An 18,244-nucleotide genomic window follows, 5' to 3' on the forward strand; every position below is an offset into this window, starting at 1 on the left:
ACTGAAAATGAGATATAATAATGGCAATTGCTACATTTACATTGTACAAAAGGGCGTGAGGTTCGTACGAAACAGACACACGAACTTCAAAAATGAAAGGAAAAAAAAAAAGAACAAACCAATGAATGATTGTGTTCCTCTCAGGTTCGTCTACCCAGCCGTAGAAGACCTACAGATATAGCCGGATCACAGGGTACAATGAAATTCGCCTGACGAAAAAACTAGATTTTTCACACGAGAGCCATCTTCCCGCGGGGCAGAGAGACGCTGCGCCGGGTCTCCGGTAAGGGGACGTTGGTTCTATCACCGTGGGGCGCCTTGCTCCGGCGAGGCTTCCCTTCAGTCAGAGGTTCCATCTCCCGGACAGAGGCTCTGCCAAAAGTGACAACCCAAACCAAAAAAAAAAGAGAGACATCTTTGTAAGCGAACTCACAAAAAAAAAGAGAGAGAGACATCTACAGATGCATTTGTATGCAACAGGAAAACTGGAAAACATGTCATGTTGTTACCAGTGAAGAATCTTAGTACCTAAGATCAATGCTCTGCGACTGTCTTGTGGACTGTGGTGGGAGCTTCCATGCCTTTCGGTTGGAATGGAAGGTGGGCTCACTGTTTGCAAACTCGTTTTCTATGTCAGATATGTTCCTGGGGATCTTGGCTTCTGACCTCACTCTAGTACCTGTGTTCTTGTTTGCAGTTTGCTCTTCTTTCTGAGGCGGCTTTGTTGCACTGTCGAGCCTGGTTTTTGTCATGCTTTCTCGGACCGATGGCTTTGCGCTTCTATTTTCTTCGGAGTCTCGGAATTTCCGTAAGCTTTGAGCCGTCAGGACGGATGAAGGGGTCTTCCTAGAGCTACTGTGCTGTACTTTTGGGGGCACTTCAATCCTTGATACTGGTGTGCAGTCGATGTTTTCAGACCTCTCCACGCTTTTGGCAATGCCAACTCTCTCGGCAGACAATGAACTTCTTACTGGAGGAGATGGAGTCTTGAACTTGGCACTCAAGTATAACTCCCGGTTGATGACAGGTGACTTCTCGTCCAGTTCTCTCACTGACAATGGAGAGCGGAACCTTCTCTGCTTTCCAGATGATGAGCTTCTGATCTGCAAATGGAACAAGGTAGACATATGTTCAAATTAGTAATCTTTTGTATACTGTAATGTAACTTGCAAGAAACTGCTTCTAGTATGTAGTACCTCGCTTGTACAAGTGTCTACACTGGAATCCTGACCAGCTTCAGGTTTCGAGGACAAGGTGGTGGTTAGAGGTGACCTCGTTCTTGCATTTCTCTTTTCAGAGGCCACACGGTTCGCGATATCTCTTAGCTTTGATGCTTCACGTTCCTTGTCGTCTAATGCCAATTTCAATTTAGAAATCTGATAGACAATTACACACCATGAGTTACAGAAACAAAGTTCCGATGATGATCGTGTAACATTTAAAACAACACAATATCATACCTCTTCCTTCAGATCTTTGACCTGCCCAACTTCCTTATTAGCATGAGCTGCACCAAGTTCTACGGTGGCTACACGCTCTGCAAACTTGAGGGTACTCATTGTTTCACCAAAAGCATCTGCTTCAGGATTCATGTGGACAAACATCAATGTCTTCGCCTGACCACCTACATCACAAGACAAGAAAACATAATCAGCTGGCATTCTTGATGAAACACATCCAGGCTCTTAAGAGATTCTGTATACCTAAGGCATCTTGTAGCACTTGTGTTAGCTTGCTATTTCGGTATGGGACGTGGGAGCTCTTTTGGGCAAGTGCAGCTATAACATCACCAAGTGCGGACAGTGATTTGTTTATATGTTTTGCTTCGTTTAATCTTTCTCCAGCGGCCTCGGACTTATCCACCCGTTCACTTCCCGCAAGATCCACAAGATGAAGGCATCCTCTTAGAGTTGACCCCGAAGCTATCTCCTTGCCTTGAACATGAACTGTCAACACACTACAGAAGAGCAACAAAATTACAGTATGTAGTGAGTATGCCTGTTGCTCAGACGATGAAAGAAAAATATTATGCAAAGATATTATACTAGGGAGAAGGGACATTCTGAGAGGAAGTCGTTTTTTGCATTAGTTTTGGGATACCTGTGTGAGCGACTACTTCGTTCATTAAGAGCAGTAGACCCAACTGCCCTGTTCCTGTGGCCAACTCTCATCAAATCCAAAACGTCCTGTGCACACTTCACTGGAACTAAATTTGCATCTGGGATGTTCAGTCCATTTACATGAGAACTGTTTCGTATCTCTAATGTGTTCATGGTTAAGAACAACCCCGGAAGGAAATATTGTTAAACAATTTTTTGATGCTGAGAGCAATAAAAGATAATTTATTTCATGTGAAAACATATAGAAGATTTTTGCAAGTAACTTCATAGAGGAAACATCTTTATTTGAAACAATGTTTTCAATCGGCAACTTGAGAAAAAATAACTTTTGCAACCAAAAGGATATCTTTTGTTTGCACCGTCAACCATCAATAGATCTCTCACTTGCTCATTGTATATTTCGATCATCTGAACTTTCACATCATATGTGGTAGTATCTGCTCTATTTTGCGAAATAGCAAATAGATCATTAAGTGACCGGTAGTTCACGCCCCAGGTTTCCTCTGTTGTAATATCTGGACCGCTCTGAGTAATATATGCAACAAAGATATGTTACAACACAACAAAGATATGTTACAACATCATAAAGAGAGAAAAATACAAATAGATTGAAGCTTAATGCAGACAAGTAGCATACAAAAGAGCATCTGTTTTTATTATTGTTCCTAGCAGTAAATTTCTTTATTTTTTTTATAGTATTGGATTCATTGATTTGAGAATTTTTCACAAAAGTAATTATTGAAACTTTAGTACATTTACTTGCAAAGAATTACCATGGTATATGTTTTTCCAGATCCTGTTTGACCGTATGCAAATATGCATACATTGTACCCATCCATCACAGATCTGATCAATGGCTGTGTATCAGCAAAAACCTCAGCTGTTACAAAGAAAAAAAAAGTCAAACTATAACTCTCAAAATAAATATCAGCCAGCCCTCCAAAATATGCACCATTCTTTTCTTATGAAACCGTATGCAATTTTTATCATGCATTACTCAACTAAATAGTCATATTTTCAATGAACTGTCTAACTTTTGGGATAAATGCATAACTATCTTGTAAGTCATCACTCAATTAGAAACTACAAGATGGAATGCAATTAATTTGCAGTAAATGAGAAATGAAAAAAAAAATGAGAAATGTCGATGATGTACATTGTGAAGCATTAGGCCCGAATATTTTGTTGAATGAGAACATCTTCCGCCCTTCCTTTCCTTGCTTTTGAGGGTTCACAATCATTATCTCACCATTCTCCCCAATATGATCAACGGTAGATCTTTGATCAGTTTGCATTTTCAGGAAAGGTTTCACTCTACAATATACACGAATGCTACCTAAAAGATGTTTCAATTTATCAGTACAAATATCTCACTGTTAGTGAAATGAAGTTAATTTATTCGCATATTACCTTTAAGATCTTGAACTTGATTGTACAGCTTACGATTTTCCTCGAGTAACTTGTGGTAAGCATTGTGATTATGAGCCTCAAAATAACTTTCTGCAATATTAAGCAAATGTTTAGCGATCAAAGGACAAAATGTTCTAAAACATTTCTGAATCCATTACTCACCTAGCCTCCTCAAGTCTTCCTCCCACTGAGATCGAGTTGATTCAACTTGAAGCTTCATCTCGTTGAAAGACACTTTTAGCTTCTGCACATTTCAAATTTGAACAGAATAATCATAGTCAGTACAAGTACACAGTAATACTTGTTAAAAGTATTACCAACGTCTTCATGAGAGGAGTGTCAAAAGTGTTATTTTGGTTCATTGTTTCGTTAATACTTGTTAGAGAAAGGTTCCTGACAAGAAAAGCATACAATTGCTAGTTGTTACAAAACACAACATGCGGACTGACAGTGATGTCATATAGTCTATGCTATAATGAAATAATAATATTGTTGGGCTTTCTGTAGACATTCCAAGAAATAACCTCAACAGCATAATTCTTGAACAGAACTTTCTACCTCCAGCTCTTCTTGTTGGTGTTCAAGTCCTCCTCCATCATCCAATTGTTTGCGGCGACCACAAGGTAATCGCAGTGAGGTTAAGAAACACTCACTATTCTCCTTCATAGACTTCGAAATAACTTCAATCAATTCCTGTTTGGAGTGAGCACCATTTTCATCTTTCATCATCTTCCTTAGAAGTGATCTGACCTGTTACATATGATATGTTTAGAAATAAGTTCCATAGGAATACACAGCCAGCACAAAACTGAATCATAGAACAAAATTGATCAATAATCATGACATAGTTATTAGTTTTTGCAATTGCTTGCGGCGGGGCTACCATTGAAAATTGAACAAAATACCCTATTAGGTAATTCACAAACAATGAAGTACCTGGTTTCGATGGGAAGCAAGCAGAATGGTGAATTCTTTACAGGCTTGTTCAAGTATTGTTTCAAGGACCTGAAAAAAAAAATCACCAGCGCGAGGAATTTAACACATTTTTTTTTCTTCTTTTGTGTCAAGGCTCAGCTTGTTTGGTGAGAGCACCACTAAAGAAATCAGGTGGTCAGCGAATATTATACAATAATAAGTAGAACTTACCTACCATATCATCTAAGGGCAAGCCCTCAGCTTCACCCCATTCCTGAAGGAATGCCCGCACAACTCGAAGCACAAATTGCTGGAAAAGTGAATGCTGAGATTCTCCAACTCTAGATTCCTCAAGGGAGACTTCAGACAGAAGGTGCACAAATTCCAGCATTTGTTGGTTCAGATCAGCTGAACCTCCTCCCCTGGATGAATATGAAGGCAACCTCTTACTTGATGCAATTTTCACAATGCCACCATAGCGCCATATGCCAATCCCACCAGAGAGCTTCCATTCGTGGTATGCTTTGAGGCAAAGTATGCAATCGACAACTTTCATTGATGAACCTCCCTGCAAGTGTTCATTTATAGTTCAGATTTCAGAAGTTTAAGAAAGTGAACAGTAAGATCGGCATAAGCTTAAAATATATAATCAACCATCTACTTTGTTCTAGCAAATTTCTCTGGGTTTAAAGTTGCCATATTTTCTTTATCCATGCAATCTCTCATGAAAATAAACTTGAGTGCGTTCTGAAATTTTGTGTTAGTGAACTAAACATCAGTTCTCAATATCACAGTTTCCAAATGAAGAACTTTGGCCTGCTTTTTGGCAAAATGGGTGATGAAATACAGTTCTAAATAAGCCATGCAATTTAGCTAACCAGGTTAGTCATAATGGCAGTACAGAATTGTCATCATTTAGTAAGGTTGACCAGTCCAGAGTTGAAGAAATACTCCTACAAGACCGTACCTTCTCTATGTCGGAAGCTTCAAACGTCAAGAGATTCATCTCGCTAACTGCAACAAGGAAGTTCCTCATGTTCTCGAAATACTGAATCGCAGACTGGGCCGCCACATCAGACGACTGCACCGCAACAATGGGATTCTCCACGACCTGTCCGCAAACGAGCACTCGTTAGATTCCAACTCTACCACGGATACGGTGCAAATTTCAAAAAAAAAAAAATACTTCCAATCCGATCGATTTTTTGTTTGGGTCTTAAACTCTTAAGCAACGCACCTTGGGGACGGCGCCCGGGTTGACGTGGTTGAGGACGTTGCAGAGGACGAGCCCGTTGCGCAGCGCCACGCAGAACTCCTCCTCCGACGGCCTCTCCGGCAGGGACTCCGCCGCCGCCGCCTCCATCTGCCGCAGCCATCGCGCCGCCTCGCACCTCCGCGCGGCTGCGGCAACAGATCACAACAGAGTCAGCGGAAAGCCACATCGGCAACAGGGGCAGTTTGCCTCGCGATTCGTGCAGAAGATGAACATGGTCTCTCCCCCCGTGATGCAGATTTACTTTTTGAATTCTGAGTCAATCGGAAACAGAAGAGGCGGAGATTTTGGGGATCCTGAATTCGAGCTGCATTTCTTTTTCCACCATGCTTTGCGCGATTACCAAATGACCAAATGCAACTCCTGATTATTGATTAAACCGACGAGAATGTCGCGTGTACTACTAAATGCATCTCAAAGTTAACTTCAACCAAACGCAAACCACCCAGGTCAATGCTCAATGCTTCAACCACACTCATGGCGCATGCAAGAGTCTTACCATATGCAGGAGCCTTAATTGCAACAAGTAGCGCACTAAACAAATCACACCAATGATCTCAACCCAAATCTCGCACGCTGCCACCGCGCATCCGCCGACGCGGCACGCGCGCCGGAGAGCAGGCAGCACAGTACACCAGGTGAGGTGACCGCCCGCGCCGCCGCGTCTCGCCTCAAACGCCATCCAATGATCCAGACGCCAGCACACACACACACACACGCGCACACGACTCGCACAGCACGCGCGCATTGCAAGGCGCAGATCGCGCGAGCGAGAAAAATGCCACACCCGAGAGACGGGGAGAGGGAGAAGAGACGAACAGCTGCTCACCGGATTCCTCGGCCTTGCGCAGCGCCATCCCCTGATCGTGCCTCCCGCCCTCCGCCGCCGCCGCCATCGCCGCCGCGACTCCCGAGCGAGCTCGCCGACGTCACCGCCTACCCACTCAGATCGCACGCAGCTCTGCTTCCCTTCTCTCTTCGTGTGGCTGCTGCGCAAGCGCAACGGCTCCCTCTATTTGAAAAACTTCCGGGGCCCGAGGAAGACGGTGTGGCCGTGGGCCACGCGGCATCCACGAGGCAAAGCTTTTCAAGTTTCACCCCCCGAACTCGTAGGAGTAATATTTTGAAACTTCAGGGGGCAAGCCGCGAAGTTGACCGAGCTGCATCGAGCGCGGAAAGATAGGCAGAGGTGCACGCGTCCATCCGCTGCGGGAGGCCGGCGCAGCAACAGCGTCGGCGGCCGACGGGATCGTCACACGTGTCAAGATTTGGTCATCGGAGTGCCTCATAGCAAATACAATTGCAGACTATTAGCTAGCTATATAAACATATTTTATTGAAATAGAATATGAGAGAGAAGATTAGTGGGCTACATATGTGTAGCCAGCTGCAGCACGGACTTCGAGACGTAATGTGTGTATGATAGGTAGAACCATATACTAATAGTATAGGAAACAACTATTTTATGAATTGGTTATTAGATTGGCTATAAATGAATTGGACCTAGACACTTAGCAGTGGACTATACTATTAAACTTGCTCTCATGATTCAGAAATGGGTTGTGCTAGTCTTAAAATATAATCCGATGGAACAATATAATCCGATGGAACGTTTTCTAATAGGAGTAATACATATGGTTGTGTTTAGTTTCTCAAATTATGGAGAAGTTTAGGAAAAGTTAATAGTTTAGAAAAAAAAGTTTAAGTTTATATGAGTAGGAAAGTTTTGAATGTGATGTGATATGCTGGAAAATTGGGAGTTTGTGGAAAATTTGGTGTGAACTAAATATGGCCTATATATAAACCTCTATATACATTTTATATTTTGTGCGGAAGAGTAGTATGGATTTGCTATTTGGGCCAGCGCATGTGGGGGGCACAGTAGGGTGGTGGAGTAATTACTGTACTGGAGGTTTTTTTTTCCCCCTGTGAGCCCAGGAGATTCAAACGCTTGTTGAGTTGTTGTTGTTCGGCTTGTCTTTAACCTTTTCTTTATTGTCTGGTTTTTATGGATGGGGTTCAAACGGTTCGATACGTTTAGATCCGGCATGTTGCAGGACCGTGGCAGTGGCAGCCTTTAATTATTTAGATGAGAGTAGTTTTGTAATCGTACGTTCGTGCCGTTGGTACATTGGCTCATTGCATGATTTTGAAATGAGGGTACGAATTTGGCGTAGTTCTGTTTTGGTTCCTGCACTTCAGGCTGAACTTGTTGTCCACTGTTCCAATTGTTAGCGTGCATGAAACTCATCACGGTGAACTTCCTTGGCACCCAAAATTCACCCGTGGAAACATTTTTTTTTTAAAAAAAAGTTAGATTACTCACTCCATCCAGAATAAGTTCACCTAGCACACGATGTGACATATGATATTACTATGAATATAAACATGCAGATATGTCACATCCGTATACTTATTTTAAAACGGAGGGAGTAAGGATTTGCCATTGTCTTCATCTCCTTTGGAGAACTCGAGGGTTTGTATGCGATGTACTTAAGTATGTGCACATCTAGCTTCTGCACCTTATGCACTACACCTACTATTTGGTTGATGCCTAACCTTATTATACTAAACTTAGGCAAATTACTAAATTAGGGTATGATGACGTAAGTGTGGCTACAAAATAGTTGATCACAAATGTGGTATGGTTAGTTATAATCCATCTGCCATCCACCGATTGGTCGAGCCCGGAACATAAACCACACACGCGCGGCGCTGGCGCGGGGCACATGGAACCATAGCACGATTAGCCCGGACAGCCGCCCATACTCATCGACGAAAACTTCATTAAATTTTAATATTTTTGATTGATAATAAAATTTTTATACAAATAATAGTTATAGTGAAGTTTGCCTAGGCAAAAATATCTTCCTAGCTCTACCACTGTAATGAAGAGAGAGGTTCACTTTATATCTATGTGCATTGTCTATTTATGCAGTGTTTTTTACCGTAAAAGGAAATGACACAGTTATTCTCCCTGTTCTACTGCTGTGAAAGGGCAACATGATCCGAAAATTTGTTAATAGACGAGTTGATTTTACACAGCCCTTGCTTTCATCTGTGCTAACAAATCAGAGCTTAGCAGGCCTCTAGTCAATAAACCTGGCCCATGTCATACTACCTTTACAGTTTCGGCCCGATCTAACAGTCTGGACTTTAATTGTCTAGGCCCAGCCCATGGAAAATGCGAACTTTTTCGAGTAGATTTCTGGCCATGTTACTAACATATACAAATCGATGTTTCGTTCCGCAGAAATAGATTAGTTGCAAATCATCTCTAAGCTTCGGATATTTTGGTCAATAATCTTCACATCGCACGACAAGTAATACATCTAGGATGGGTTTGGAATTGACTTTTTTTTTGCAAGGTTAGGAATTAACTTTCTCGACAAGAATACAAATACATGCCCCGGACATGAACGGTTTGACCTGACGGCATTTTAAAAGGAGTTTGCGTTTTTTGTTTTCTTTTCCTTTTTTTCTTGAGTTGTACGAGAGATTTGAATTAGTACAATTTTAGTTTAAGTTAGTAGCCAAATGGATTTCAAGTTACCAATTCAACTAGCTAATTAATTAAATCGCGCATTCGCGCGACCATGACATGTCCTTTTATGTATTAAAATTAGAACTAAATATTGGGATGTGAATTTTTATTCTCGAGGGGATGTCCTCTCGTTGCTTACATATCATCTAGATAGTTATTAAAAAAATTTGAGAAAAAAAAAAGAAATATATCACTTCCAAACATAGTATAAGGTCAAATTCGATTAAAATATGTTGTATTTACGAAGGGTTAATTTAAATTGTTTTAGCTTTAATATACGTGTGTAGATGCCACATCAGACTGGTTAATTAGCTGGTGAAAGCAGCGGTTTTTTTATCGTTAGTTGGAAGAAAAAAAATCAGCAGTAGTAGTGCAGCAGCAGGAGGCTGCCACTTTCTTCCTTGGAGATGGTGAGCAGGTGAGTACCACCGCCACATTGTTGCCACGTGTCTGTGTTTGTTGCTCTTTGTTTCCAATCTCTTTTCCTTAGTTTCTCTTGTGTTCCGCGTGCACGCTTTTCAAACTGTTAAACGATGAGTATTTTTTATAAAATTTATATACGAAAGTTGTTTAAAAAATTATATTGATCCATTTTTTTTAAAAAAATAGCTAATACTTAATTAATAACGTGCTAATTGACAGCTACATTTTTCGTGTGCTGAAAATGTGTTGGGAACCAGAGAAACGATCACACTCTTCTATATCCTTCTCGTGCTTCTTAGCTTTCGATCAATCCAAGCCATCCTTTCTTAATTCAATGGCTAATATAATGTTGTATATGTGGCACAACGACAGAGAGAATAGACATTCTACGTTCATATGATGATGATGATGATGTTGTGTTCTCCCCGTAAGAATGCCGCCGGACTTTTGCACGGAGTAGAATTAACATTTCCAACCACACTCACGTTAATCCTTTTCTTTTAAATTTGAAATAAGACCTAAAATCTGATAAACTTTGGTTAGTCCAAACCTTCTGAACCAAATGAGCACACCACATTTGACAGCAGCGCTGATTTGTGAAGAAAAAAAAGAGAGCGAACAAAAAAAAATGATAAGAAGAGCTACAAGATCGAGCAGCAGCTGGGCCGTCTCCCGGCCCTCCGGCGCCGCCCGCCACGGCCAACGGCGCCGTGGTCGTGCCGCTCCACCATCGGCGAGTAGTTCGCCGGGTGGCTTCGCGCCACGGCGAGGCCGTCGCGCACGCCCAGGCCGCCGTAGTAGTACGCGTTCGGGGGGTTGCGGGGGTAATAGAGCGCCGCCTGCGGCGAGGACGACCTGTACTGCTCGCCGCCCGGCCACCGCGCGGCGCCGGGGCTCGCCGCGGTGGCCGTCGTCGTCGTCGTCACCGGGTACATGATGCGCCCCACACCGGGCACGCTCCGCCCGGGAGTGGCGGGGTGCCCGTGCCAGCCGTGGTACGGCGACGACTGCGCGAACACGACGGCGCCGCCGCCCTTGCCGTTGCGGGCGCCGGCCGCCGTCATCAGCTGCAGCGACGCCGCGCCCCCGCCGCCGCGGGAGCCGCCGGCGTCCAGCGTGCGCAGCTCCAGTATCTCGGCCTCCCCGACCTCCCTCCGCAGCTTCTTGGTCAGCTTGCTCTCGTCCACGCCGTCGCCGATCACCAGCAGCAGGTCCCTGTCCCTGCCGGCCACCGTGACCGACTCGACGCCTGGCCATTTTTTCACGAGATCGCCGTGTTAATTAACAAAACGTTTTGCATTTCTGAAGATTCAGAAAGCTGCGTACGTACCACTGACTGCAGCTGCGACCTTCAGTGCCTTGTGATGGCATTTGTCAGAGTCCGGCCTCATCCGGATGATGATCTCCTTCTGAAAATTTTTTACCAAAAATTCAGGTGTTAGCACACACATCACAGATAACTTTCAAAACAGACAAAAACAGCAGCAGAAAATTGGAGCTAGATGAGGCCTTTTTACCATGGTTGTTGGTCTTTGCATGTTCTATACTGTTTCAACTTTTTGGAAGAATTTTCAGAAGCCAAGCCAATAATAGCTTGTAACTGTAGTGGAGGAAGAAACAAAACGTCTTTGCTGTTGCTGTACCGTGTACACAGAATACGGACAGGACGTGTACTGCTGGCGACCAGTCATATATATTTCCCGAGCAAAGGAGAAGTATTTTTATTTTCTGTTCTTTTTATTCTGGTCAGACCAGCAAACTGACAACCGCTCGAAGACTCTCGTGGCAAGAATTAATCGCCGGTTTATAAAATCTTCAGAAAAAAAAGAAGTGTTGCTTCAGAGTTCAGGTAGTGAGTGTACATTCGTCGAAATCACATCTCAATCCATGCAGATTAGTTTATCTAGAGTATCCGAAAATGTTACGCTACTGAAGCAAGTGACGTACGCCATTTTCTTCAAAGCAAGAAGCAAGAAATATATATATATATATATATATATATATATATATATATATATATATATATATATATATATATATTTATTTATTTAAAAAAAAGGTATGGTGAGTTATAGTGACTAGTGACTAGGGCACACCAAGCAGAGCAAAGAAGAAAATTTCTGCATTGTGCACTTAATTGAACTAGTGGACTAGTGGTGCATAGCCAGAAACGCAAGAAACAATCACACGGGGTTGGAAATTTATATGTTGACCTGAAAGACAATGCTGCTGCTACTAGGGAAAGAAAACAGTTCCTAATCTGGCGGTTTCAGTCGTTACTCACTTGTCAGAGCAGCACATCTGGGACAAGATACCTGCTCTCGTTCACGGCTAGTCAATCCATTTGGCTCATTTTCCATCAGACCATCGATCAATCGATGAGACCCAACACCAAAGTTCGTTGTCCACCATTTGCCATATTTTAAGGCTATCTTTGGAAGATGGATTTCTGTAGCATTAGAATTGTGTGTAAAATAATAAGCTCAGCCATGTCTAAAGAAAGTATTCTGTCATAGTCCTTGCTGCATCCCAAAGAATACGGGACATCTGTATGTACATGGTATAGTCCGCCGTGCGAGCTTGGATTAGAAAGACTCTCGGAGCAGTTGAGACTTGAGAGGTACTGATCGTATATATGCCACGGTCCACTGGTCAACACCAAACCGGCCGGACGTCTGCGGCTGGCGTAAGCGATGCACTGTCACGAGCGCGTCATCACTTTAAACGCGTTTACAACGGGAAAACAAAATGGCGGCACTACTGATGAGTGATGAATACTCGCTCCGTTTTATATCGCGGCATTTGCAAATTTGTCACTGGTTTTTCAGTTTTACGAGGATGCCACTCGAATGACAGTTTCAATGCCACTCGAATGACAGTTTCAGTAGTATTTTTATAATTTTCTAGTGGCAGTTTTGCAATAACGATTCAAAGCAATGGTAAATTTACAATTGCCTCTTTTATATTACAAGTCGTTTTAACCTTTTTCTTAGTTAAATATTTTTAAGTTTGATTAAGTTTATGGAAAAATATAGCAATATTTTTAACACAATATAAACATACTATCAAATATATTCAATGATACGTTATTTGGTGTGATAGATATTACTAGATTTTTATTATAAATTTACTAAATAGAAAGAAATTTGATTAGAAAAAAATTAAAACGATTATAATATAAAATAGAAGGAGTAGTAGCGTATAGTTGTTGTCTCCATATACTATGTGTTAACTCGATACGACATTTATCATACGGAGTTATAATATACGGAGTATGGAATAAGTTTAATCTCCTGTGTGACAGTTTACTAGTAGTGCCGGTTATTGTATACTCCTAGGTGAATAGACAACGTCATCGGTCCAGTAGTAGGACGACGACGTCTATAGTAGGACTGGAGGACTCGGTAGCAGAACAACCACAGAAACCAAAACTGCCAGCAGAATTGCAGAAACAACGTTTGTGGCCAGACCTCAACATATGAACAGATATATATCACGGAGCAGAAACCGACGTAGAAACAAAAACATGGAACATGTGGAGATAAAATATAAGGAAAGAAGAAAAAGAAGGAACAACGGGCGATGCATATATATTCCGTCTTGGATTTCATTAGCACGTTTTATAAACTGCTAAAAGGTATGATACGTTTCGTGTGAAAATTTTCTATATAAAAATTGTTCTAAAATATGAATTGGATCCACTATTTTAAGTTGAAATGATTAAAACCTTGATTATTTTCTAATTAATTTTTTGTTTTACATGGGCTGCTTTCATCTATGGCCAAGTTTAGTTTTAAATTTTTATTTTCATACTTTTAACTTTTTCATCACATCAAAACTTTCCTACACACATAAACTTTCAACTTTTTCGTCACATCGTTCCAATTTCAATCAAACTTCTAATTTTGACGTTAACTAAACACACCCTATCTCAAACACCTATGGTTGCATGGTGCTTGTTGCAAACCTTTGCGCTTTCTATCTAAAACCAATAAGCCGAGCCATATATGGGGAAAATATGTGATAGAAATCACATATGTAGTGTAAACTTGGAAACTTCCGTTGGATAAAAAAAAGACATCGAAGATTCATCCACGTCAACACGAGTAAGAATTGTACTCACGGATTTATTCATGAGTAAAAAATTTTATAGCGAGTAAAATTTTTACTTGTGATGACGTGAATGAATTTTAAACGTCCATTTTATCCAACGTTAGTTTTCAGGTTCCCTCCACCTCATATTTTCCCAGATGGATGAATATGAGAACTTTCACTGTCAGACATCGATATCCATATATGAGATGAGCATCGGGTGATCACTGCTCAGCACATACTATTCCCTCCGAGTCCCAAATAAAATTAATCTTAACATGAATAAAACACTTAATAGTACAACAAATCTTGACATATACTATAAAATATTTTATCCGTGCTAAGATTAGATTTTTTTTTTCTGGAACGGATAGAGTACGTGTTACGTCACGGCAAGTCGATGCGCGTGATCCGATCGATCGACGACTAGAGGAGACTAACGTACCTCTTGATGCGCTCATGTGTTTGCATTTTTCGTCTTTAACTGTTGGCCACTGTCTTTTTTCTCCATGCCTAAAAGAACAGCAACAACGAACATTAATGGTAGCTACAGTATACCGGACGCTAACGAATACAAAGGATTACTGTAGCGGGTACATTTTTCTCCAGCTATAGTACTATCTCCTGTTTATATGGGAATAAAACTTTTAAATCCCTATCACATCGGATGTTTAGACACTAATTATAAATATTAAACGTAGACTATCAATAAAATCTATCTATAATCTTGAACTAATTTGCGAGACGAATCTATTGAGCCTAATTAATTCATGATTAGCCTATGTGATGTTACAGTAAACATTCTCAAATTATGGATTAATTAGGTTTAAAAAATTTGTCTCTCAAATTAGCATTAATTTATGTAATTAGTTTTGTAAGTAGTCTATATTTAATACTCTAAATTAGTGTCTAAATATAGAGAATAAAGTTAAGATCCAAACACCACCTAAGACTGTCTAGTATTGTCTATATATATATATATATATATATATATATATATATATATATATATATATATATATATATATATGACATATGATATATATATATATATATATATATATATATATATATATATATATATATATATATATACATATATATATATATGTATGTATGTATGTATGTTAATGAATGAAATAGAGGAAGTACTAGTTACGTATATCTTTGTTGTAGTTCGGATGATCTGTACATATGAACTGGCCTATAATAATGATTCAGTCCAACGGTTCGGTGTCAGCTTACTATACTCCCTTGGCCTTAAAACATTCGGTTTGGTTAGATGTGATAGAACTTGCTTATTTAGGCTTTGTTTAGTTCACAGCAAACTTTTTCCAAACTTCTAACTTTTCCATCACATCACATCACATCCAAAACTTTTTTACACACATAAACTTGGAGGAAGCTACCCATCGGACGTCCGATGCCCTAAAAAAAATCGGATGGTCAAATGTCGCAGTTGACCAACAAGTGAAACATTAAGTTATATAGGGTAAAACAAAAAAAATCAGCAACTGAAACATTTAAATATTTTATAAAACATGGTGAAGATACACGTTGAAACATGTCGCTGTCACGTATGAAACAACAAGTATTAACGGATTGAAACATGTGTTTTTCTTTTAACAAAATGTAATCATGCGATATCTTGTTGTAAAGATTTCATTAAAACGAATACAATGGTGTGATTGGATCATGGATTGGATAAATAATTTAAGATAAAAATCATTTTGAAGCTTGCTAAAATACATGCATGCATGTGTGTATAGATGAGGTGGAGAGAGAGTACTAGCAGGTAGTTTGAGGAATTCTATGAAACACACTGAAGACGCACATTGAAACATATTATTATCACGTACGAAACATTTTATTTTAACCGTTTGAAACACATGTTTTTCTTTTGACATAATATAATCATATGATATCTTGTTGTAAAGATTTAATTGCAACGAATACAACGGTGTGATCGGTTCGTAGATCGGATAAGTAATTTAGAAGAAAAAATATTTAAAGAGAGGAGGAAAACATGAAAAGAAACAGATATGTATGTATGATGCAGCGATAGGGTAGGCATCCGATATTTCTGTTTTCCCATAAACTTCTAACTTTTTTTTTCAAACTACCAACTTTCTCCAAACTTCTCCACAATTTCAGAAACTAAACACAGCCTTAATTTATATTTTTCGACTTAATATGTGTGCTCGTATTTATGGTTCTTTTATTAGTATCACGATTTAAATCTGATGGATGGAATTATACACCCACGATTTTAAAGCACCACACACACGGATAGTGCTTCTCCATATATAGTTGGGGGGCACAATATTATACTTGGAGATGGTAAGATTTAGAGAATATATTCCCAGCAAAAAAAAAAAGATTTAGGGAAAATATAAATTTGCTCTTCCTTTTTCATAGCAACGGGAAAAACTTATTTTGAGAGAAAACACTTTTCCAGAACGATGCTGCCATACAGAAAATAATCTTATTAGACCCCGGTCTTACATATAAAACCTAGGGTCTCATATAATTATTTTCCGGTGCGTAGGATATATTCTATAGGAGCCTAACCGTTCGATCTGCAAGTCTGCAACTATGGACGAATCACCAAGCGAGCGTGCATATGCTGCCACTATTGTATCGTGCAGCAGCTTGGCACGCTACGGCGAAGAAGCTTGCGGCGGGAGCAGCAGCTATGCGCCGGGTAATGGCCGCCGCGGCCGGCGTGCCGCTCGATCAACGGGGAGTAGTTCGCCGCGTGGCTGCGCGCCACGTCCAACGTGTAGCCGCCGGCCAACGGCGAGGAGCGGTAGCATGGGCTGGGATGAGCGGAGTACGAGGCCGCCCAGCTGCCGCCGACCTCGCCGGCGCCCGGCCACAGCACCGCCGCCGGCGCGGCGTGGCTGGCGACCACCGAGTGGGCGGTGACGGGGCATCCGACGCGCGCGAACCATGGCAAGCCGCCGCCGCCCCCAACGAGGCCGTGGTACCGCGGCCGCACGGCGTCCTCGGTGACTGCGGCGGCGGCTACGTCGACGGGCGGCACGGCCGTCGACGACGACGTGGTGAGCTCCACTATCTCGGCGTAGCCGACGTGGTTCCTGAGCCTCCTGGTCAGCCTGCTGGCGTCCACCACGCCGTCGCCGATCACCAGCAGCAGGTTCCTTTCCTCGCCGGCCACCGTGACAGACTGCACTCCTGCTCGGCCAACGCATGCGTGCCATTCATTTGCAAGGAAACGATCGGATCAAACTCGGGAACAAGAAGAAGAAGATCGAAGACATTACCGTTGACCGTGGCTGCCACTTTCAAGGCTTTTGATCGGCATCTCTCCGAGCTCAGCTGAATCCAGATAAGAATCTCGGTCTGAAACATCACTGTTATTAATTCCGTCGAATTAAACCATTGCTAGCACACGAGACATTCCAGCACGTAGCATTAGCATGCATGGAAATTACTAGAAAGTAACAGAGCTTAGTCGCCCATACCCTCATGGAAGTGATGCAAATATACAACTGCTTTATTACTAGGAGCCAATTGAAGGGATTGGTTGCTAATCTGCAATGACAGAGTAAACAAATGTTTCCAGCCACCTTTCAATGGTACAGTAGTACTCTACTTTACATGGTACCGAGAATGTTTTGTACTTCTTGCAAGGACCAGTGCACACTGCTCACTTGCTCAGTGACATATATAGGCCGAGTTGGCGCTTGCCACGGCTATTTGTCCTTTGTACTGTACTAACTTAGACCACGGAAAGCCTAGTTTTGGTGGTAGCATGGAATCAGAAAGAAATACTGTACATTTTCTTCCTGAGTTGAAGAGAAGTCCAAACTTATTCTAAGGGTCCCAGTCTGTTAACAGTGAAATTTGGTTCGATTTTCTCGTCAACACACAGTCCCAGAAAACAGCCAAACATGACATTGTGCCATTTTTCAACTAATTAGGGCTCATCCGGTTTATAGGGCTTCCATATGATTTTTTTTAATTAGGATTGACAATTCCTTTGAATTTTTCACTTTTCATGCATTTAGTTCACTAGAATCACGTGTAGGAATTTCGGAGGAATACTGTAACAACCATGTGAAAACATAGGAATTTCTTAGGATTCAAAACATCTACGTACTCCAACCTCATTTTTTCGTTAATGGCTGGCATAGAGTGAACGCTAATTCCTGCGTTTTGTATATTCATGTATTCCGAATGCTCAATATCACCAAATTCCAATGCTTTTCAATTATATGTTTTGCATATATGTATCATGTGTATTTTTTTCTATCGTGTGTCGTTCCGAATGATCCCTTAATAGGCAACCTTGTTTGATTCCATTTCAGTTCCTTCTCACAGGGACAAATCACAACTTTTAATTTACTGTAAGTGTTGGCATGCATGATGCCATCATTTCCATAGTTTGTTCAACCGTGGATTTAGATAACTTGCATTACTAGCACACAAACCCAATGGGGC

At 41.3% G+C, this 18,244-nt stretch overlaps 3 protein-coding genes across 6 annotated transcripts; all 3 read right to left on the reverse strand.

The window, feature by feature from the left end:
- Positions 1-56: 56 nt before the first annotated feature.
- On the reverse strand, positions 57-6,704 carry LOC127770471 (kinesin-like protein KIN-14F). The gene is made up of 17 exons (XM_052296201.1): positions 6,548-6,704; positions 5,683-5,846; positions 5,413-5,556; positions 4,681-5,013; positions 4,467-4,535; positions 4,089-4,280; positions 3,693-3,774; positions 3,531-3,620; positions 3,277-3,456; positions 2,894-3,000; positions 2,465-2,645; positions 2,101-2,263; positions 1,704-1,957; positions 1,461-1,624; positions 1,197-1,376; positions 529-1,103; positions 57-372 (listed from the first exon to the last, which is right to left on the reverse strand). The coding sequence occupies exons 1-17, from the start codon at positions 6,612-6,614 to the stop codon at positions 231-233; spliced, it is 3,087 nt and encodes a 1,028-aa protein (XP_052152161.1). The 5' UTR covers positions 6,615-6,704; the 3' UTR covers positions 57-230.
- Positions 6,705-10,118: 3,414 nt separating this feature from the next.
- On the reverse strand, positions 10,119-11,326 carry LOC127771862 (uncharacterized). 2 transcript variants are annotated; one of them, XM_052297805.1, is made up of 3 exons: positions 11,203-11,326; positions 11,016-11,094; positions 10,119-10,934 (listed from the first exon to the last, which is right to left on the reverse strand). In XM_052297805.1, exons 1-3 carry the CDS (start codon positions 11,221-11,223, stop codon positions 10,327-10,329), a joined length of 708 nt encoding a protein of 235 aa, XP_052153765.1. In that variant the 5' UTR covers positions 11,224-11,326; the 3' UTR covers positions 10,119-10,326. The 2 variants fall into 2 exon arrangements, with proteins under 2 accessions (XP_052153765.1, XP_052153764.1); XM_052297804.1 differs by lacking the exon at positions 11,203-11,326 and having other exon boundaries at positions 11,016-11,188.
- A 4,837-nt stretch (positions 11,327-16,163) lies between these two features.
- Positions 16,164-17,617, reverse strand: LOC127771941 (uncharacterized). 3 transcript variants are annotated; one of them, XM_052297892.1, is made up of 3 exons: positions 17,266-17,617; positions 17,065-17,143; positions 16,164-16,975 (listed from the first exon to the last, which is right to left on the reverse strand). In XM_052297892.1, the coding sequence occupies exons 1-3, from the start codon at positions 17,269-17,271 to the stop codon at positions 16,410-16,412; spliced, it is 651 nt and encodes a 216-aa protein (XP_052153852.1). In that variant the 5' UTR covers positions 17,272-17,617; the 3' UTR covers positions 16,164-16,409. The 3 variants fall into 3 exon arrangements, with proteins under 3 accessions (XP_052153852.1, XP_052153851.1, XP_052153850.1); XM_052297891.1 differs by having other exon boundaries at positions 17,065-17,154; XM_052297890.1 differs by lacking the exon at positions 17,266-17,617 and having other exon boundaries at positions 17,065-17,256.
- Between the last annotated feature and the right edge of the window lie 627 nt (positions 17,618-18,244).

This window comes from Oryza glaberrima, chromosome 4 (genome assembly GCF_000147395.1).
Source record: "Oryza glaberrima chromosome 4, OglaRS2, whole genome shotgun sequence".
NCBI lineage: Eukaryota > Viridiplantae > Streptophyta > Magnoliopsida > Poales > Poaceae > Oryza > Oryza glaberrima.

Excerpts from the sequence above, each read along its gene's own strand:
- LOC127770471 (XM_052296201.1), bottom strand. The coding sequence starts at position 6,614 with ATGGCGGCGGCGGCGGAGGGCGGGAGGCACGATCAGGGGATGGCGCTG. Across the intron at positions 3,775-4,088 it reads ACCAACAAGAAGAGCTGGAG|AAGCTAAAAGTGTCTTTCAA; the intron begins GTAGAAAGTTCT and ends TGAAATGTGCAG. Across the intron at positions 1,104-1,196 it reads TAGACACTTGTACAAGCGAG|ATCAGAAGCTCATCATCTGG; the intron begins GTACTACATACT and ends TTCCATTTGCAG.
- LOC127771862 (XM_052297804.1), bottom strand. The coding sequence starts at position 11,136 with ATGTGTGTGCTAACACCTGAATTTTTGGTAAAAAATTTTCAGAAGGAG. Across the intron at positions 10,935-11,015 it reads GGTCGCAGCTGCAGTCAGTG|GCGTCGAGTCGGTCACGGTG; the intron begins GTACGTACGCAG and ends AAAAATGGCCAG.
- LOC127771941 (XM_052297891.1), bottom strand. The coding sequence starts at position 17,152 with ATGTTTCAGACCGAGATTCTTATCTGGATTCAGCTGAGCTCGGAGAGA. Across the intron at positions 16,976-17,064 it reads AGTGGCAGCCACGGTCAACG|GAGTGCAGTCTGTCACGGTG; the intron begins GTAATGTCTTCG and ends TTGGCCGAGCAG.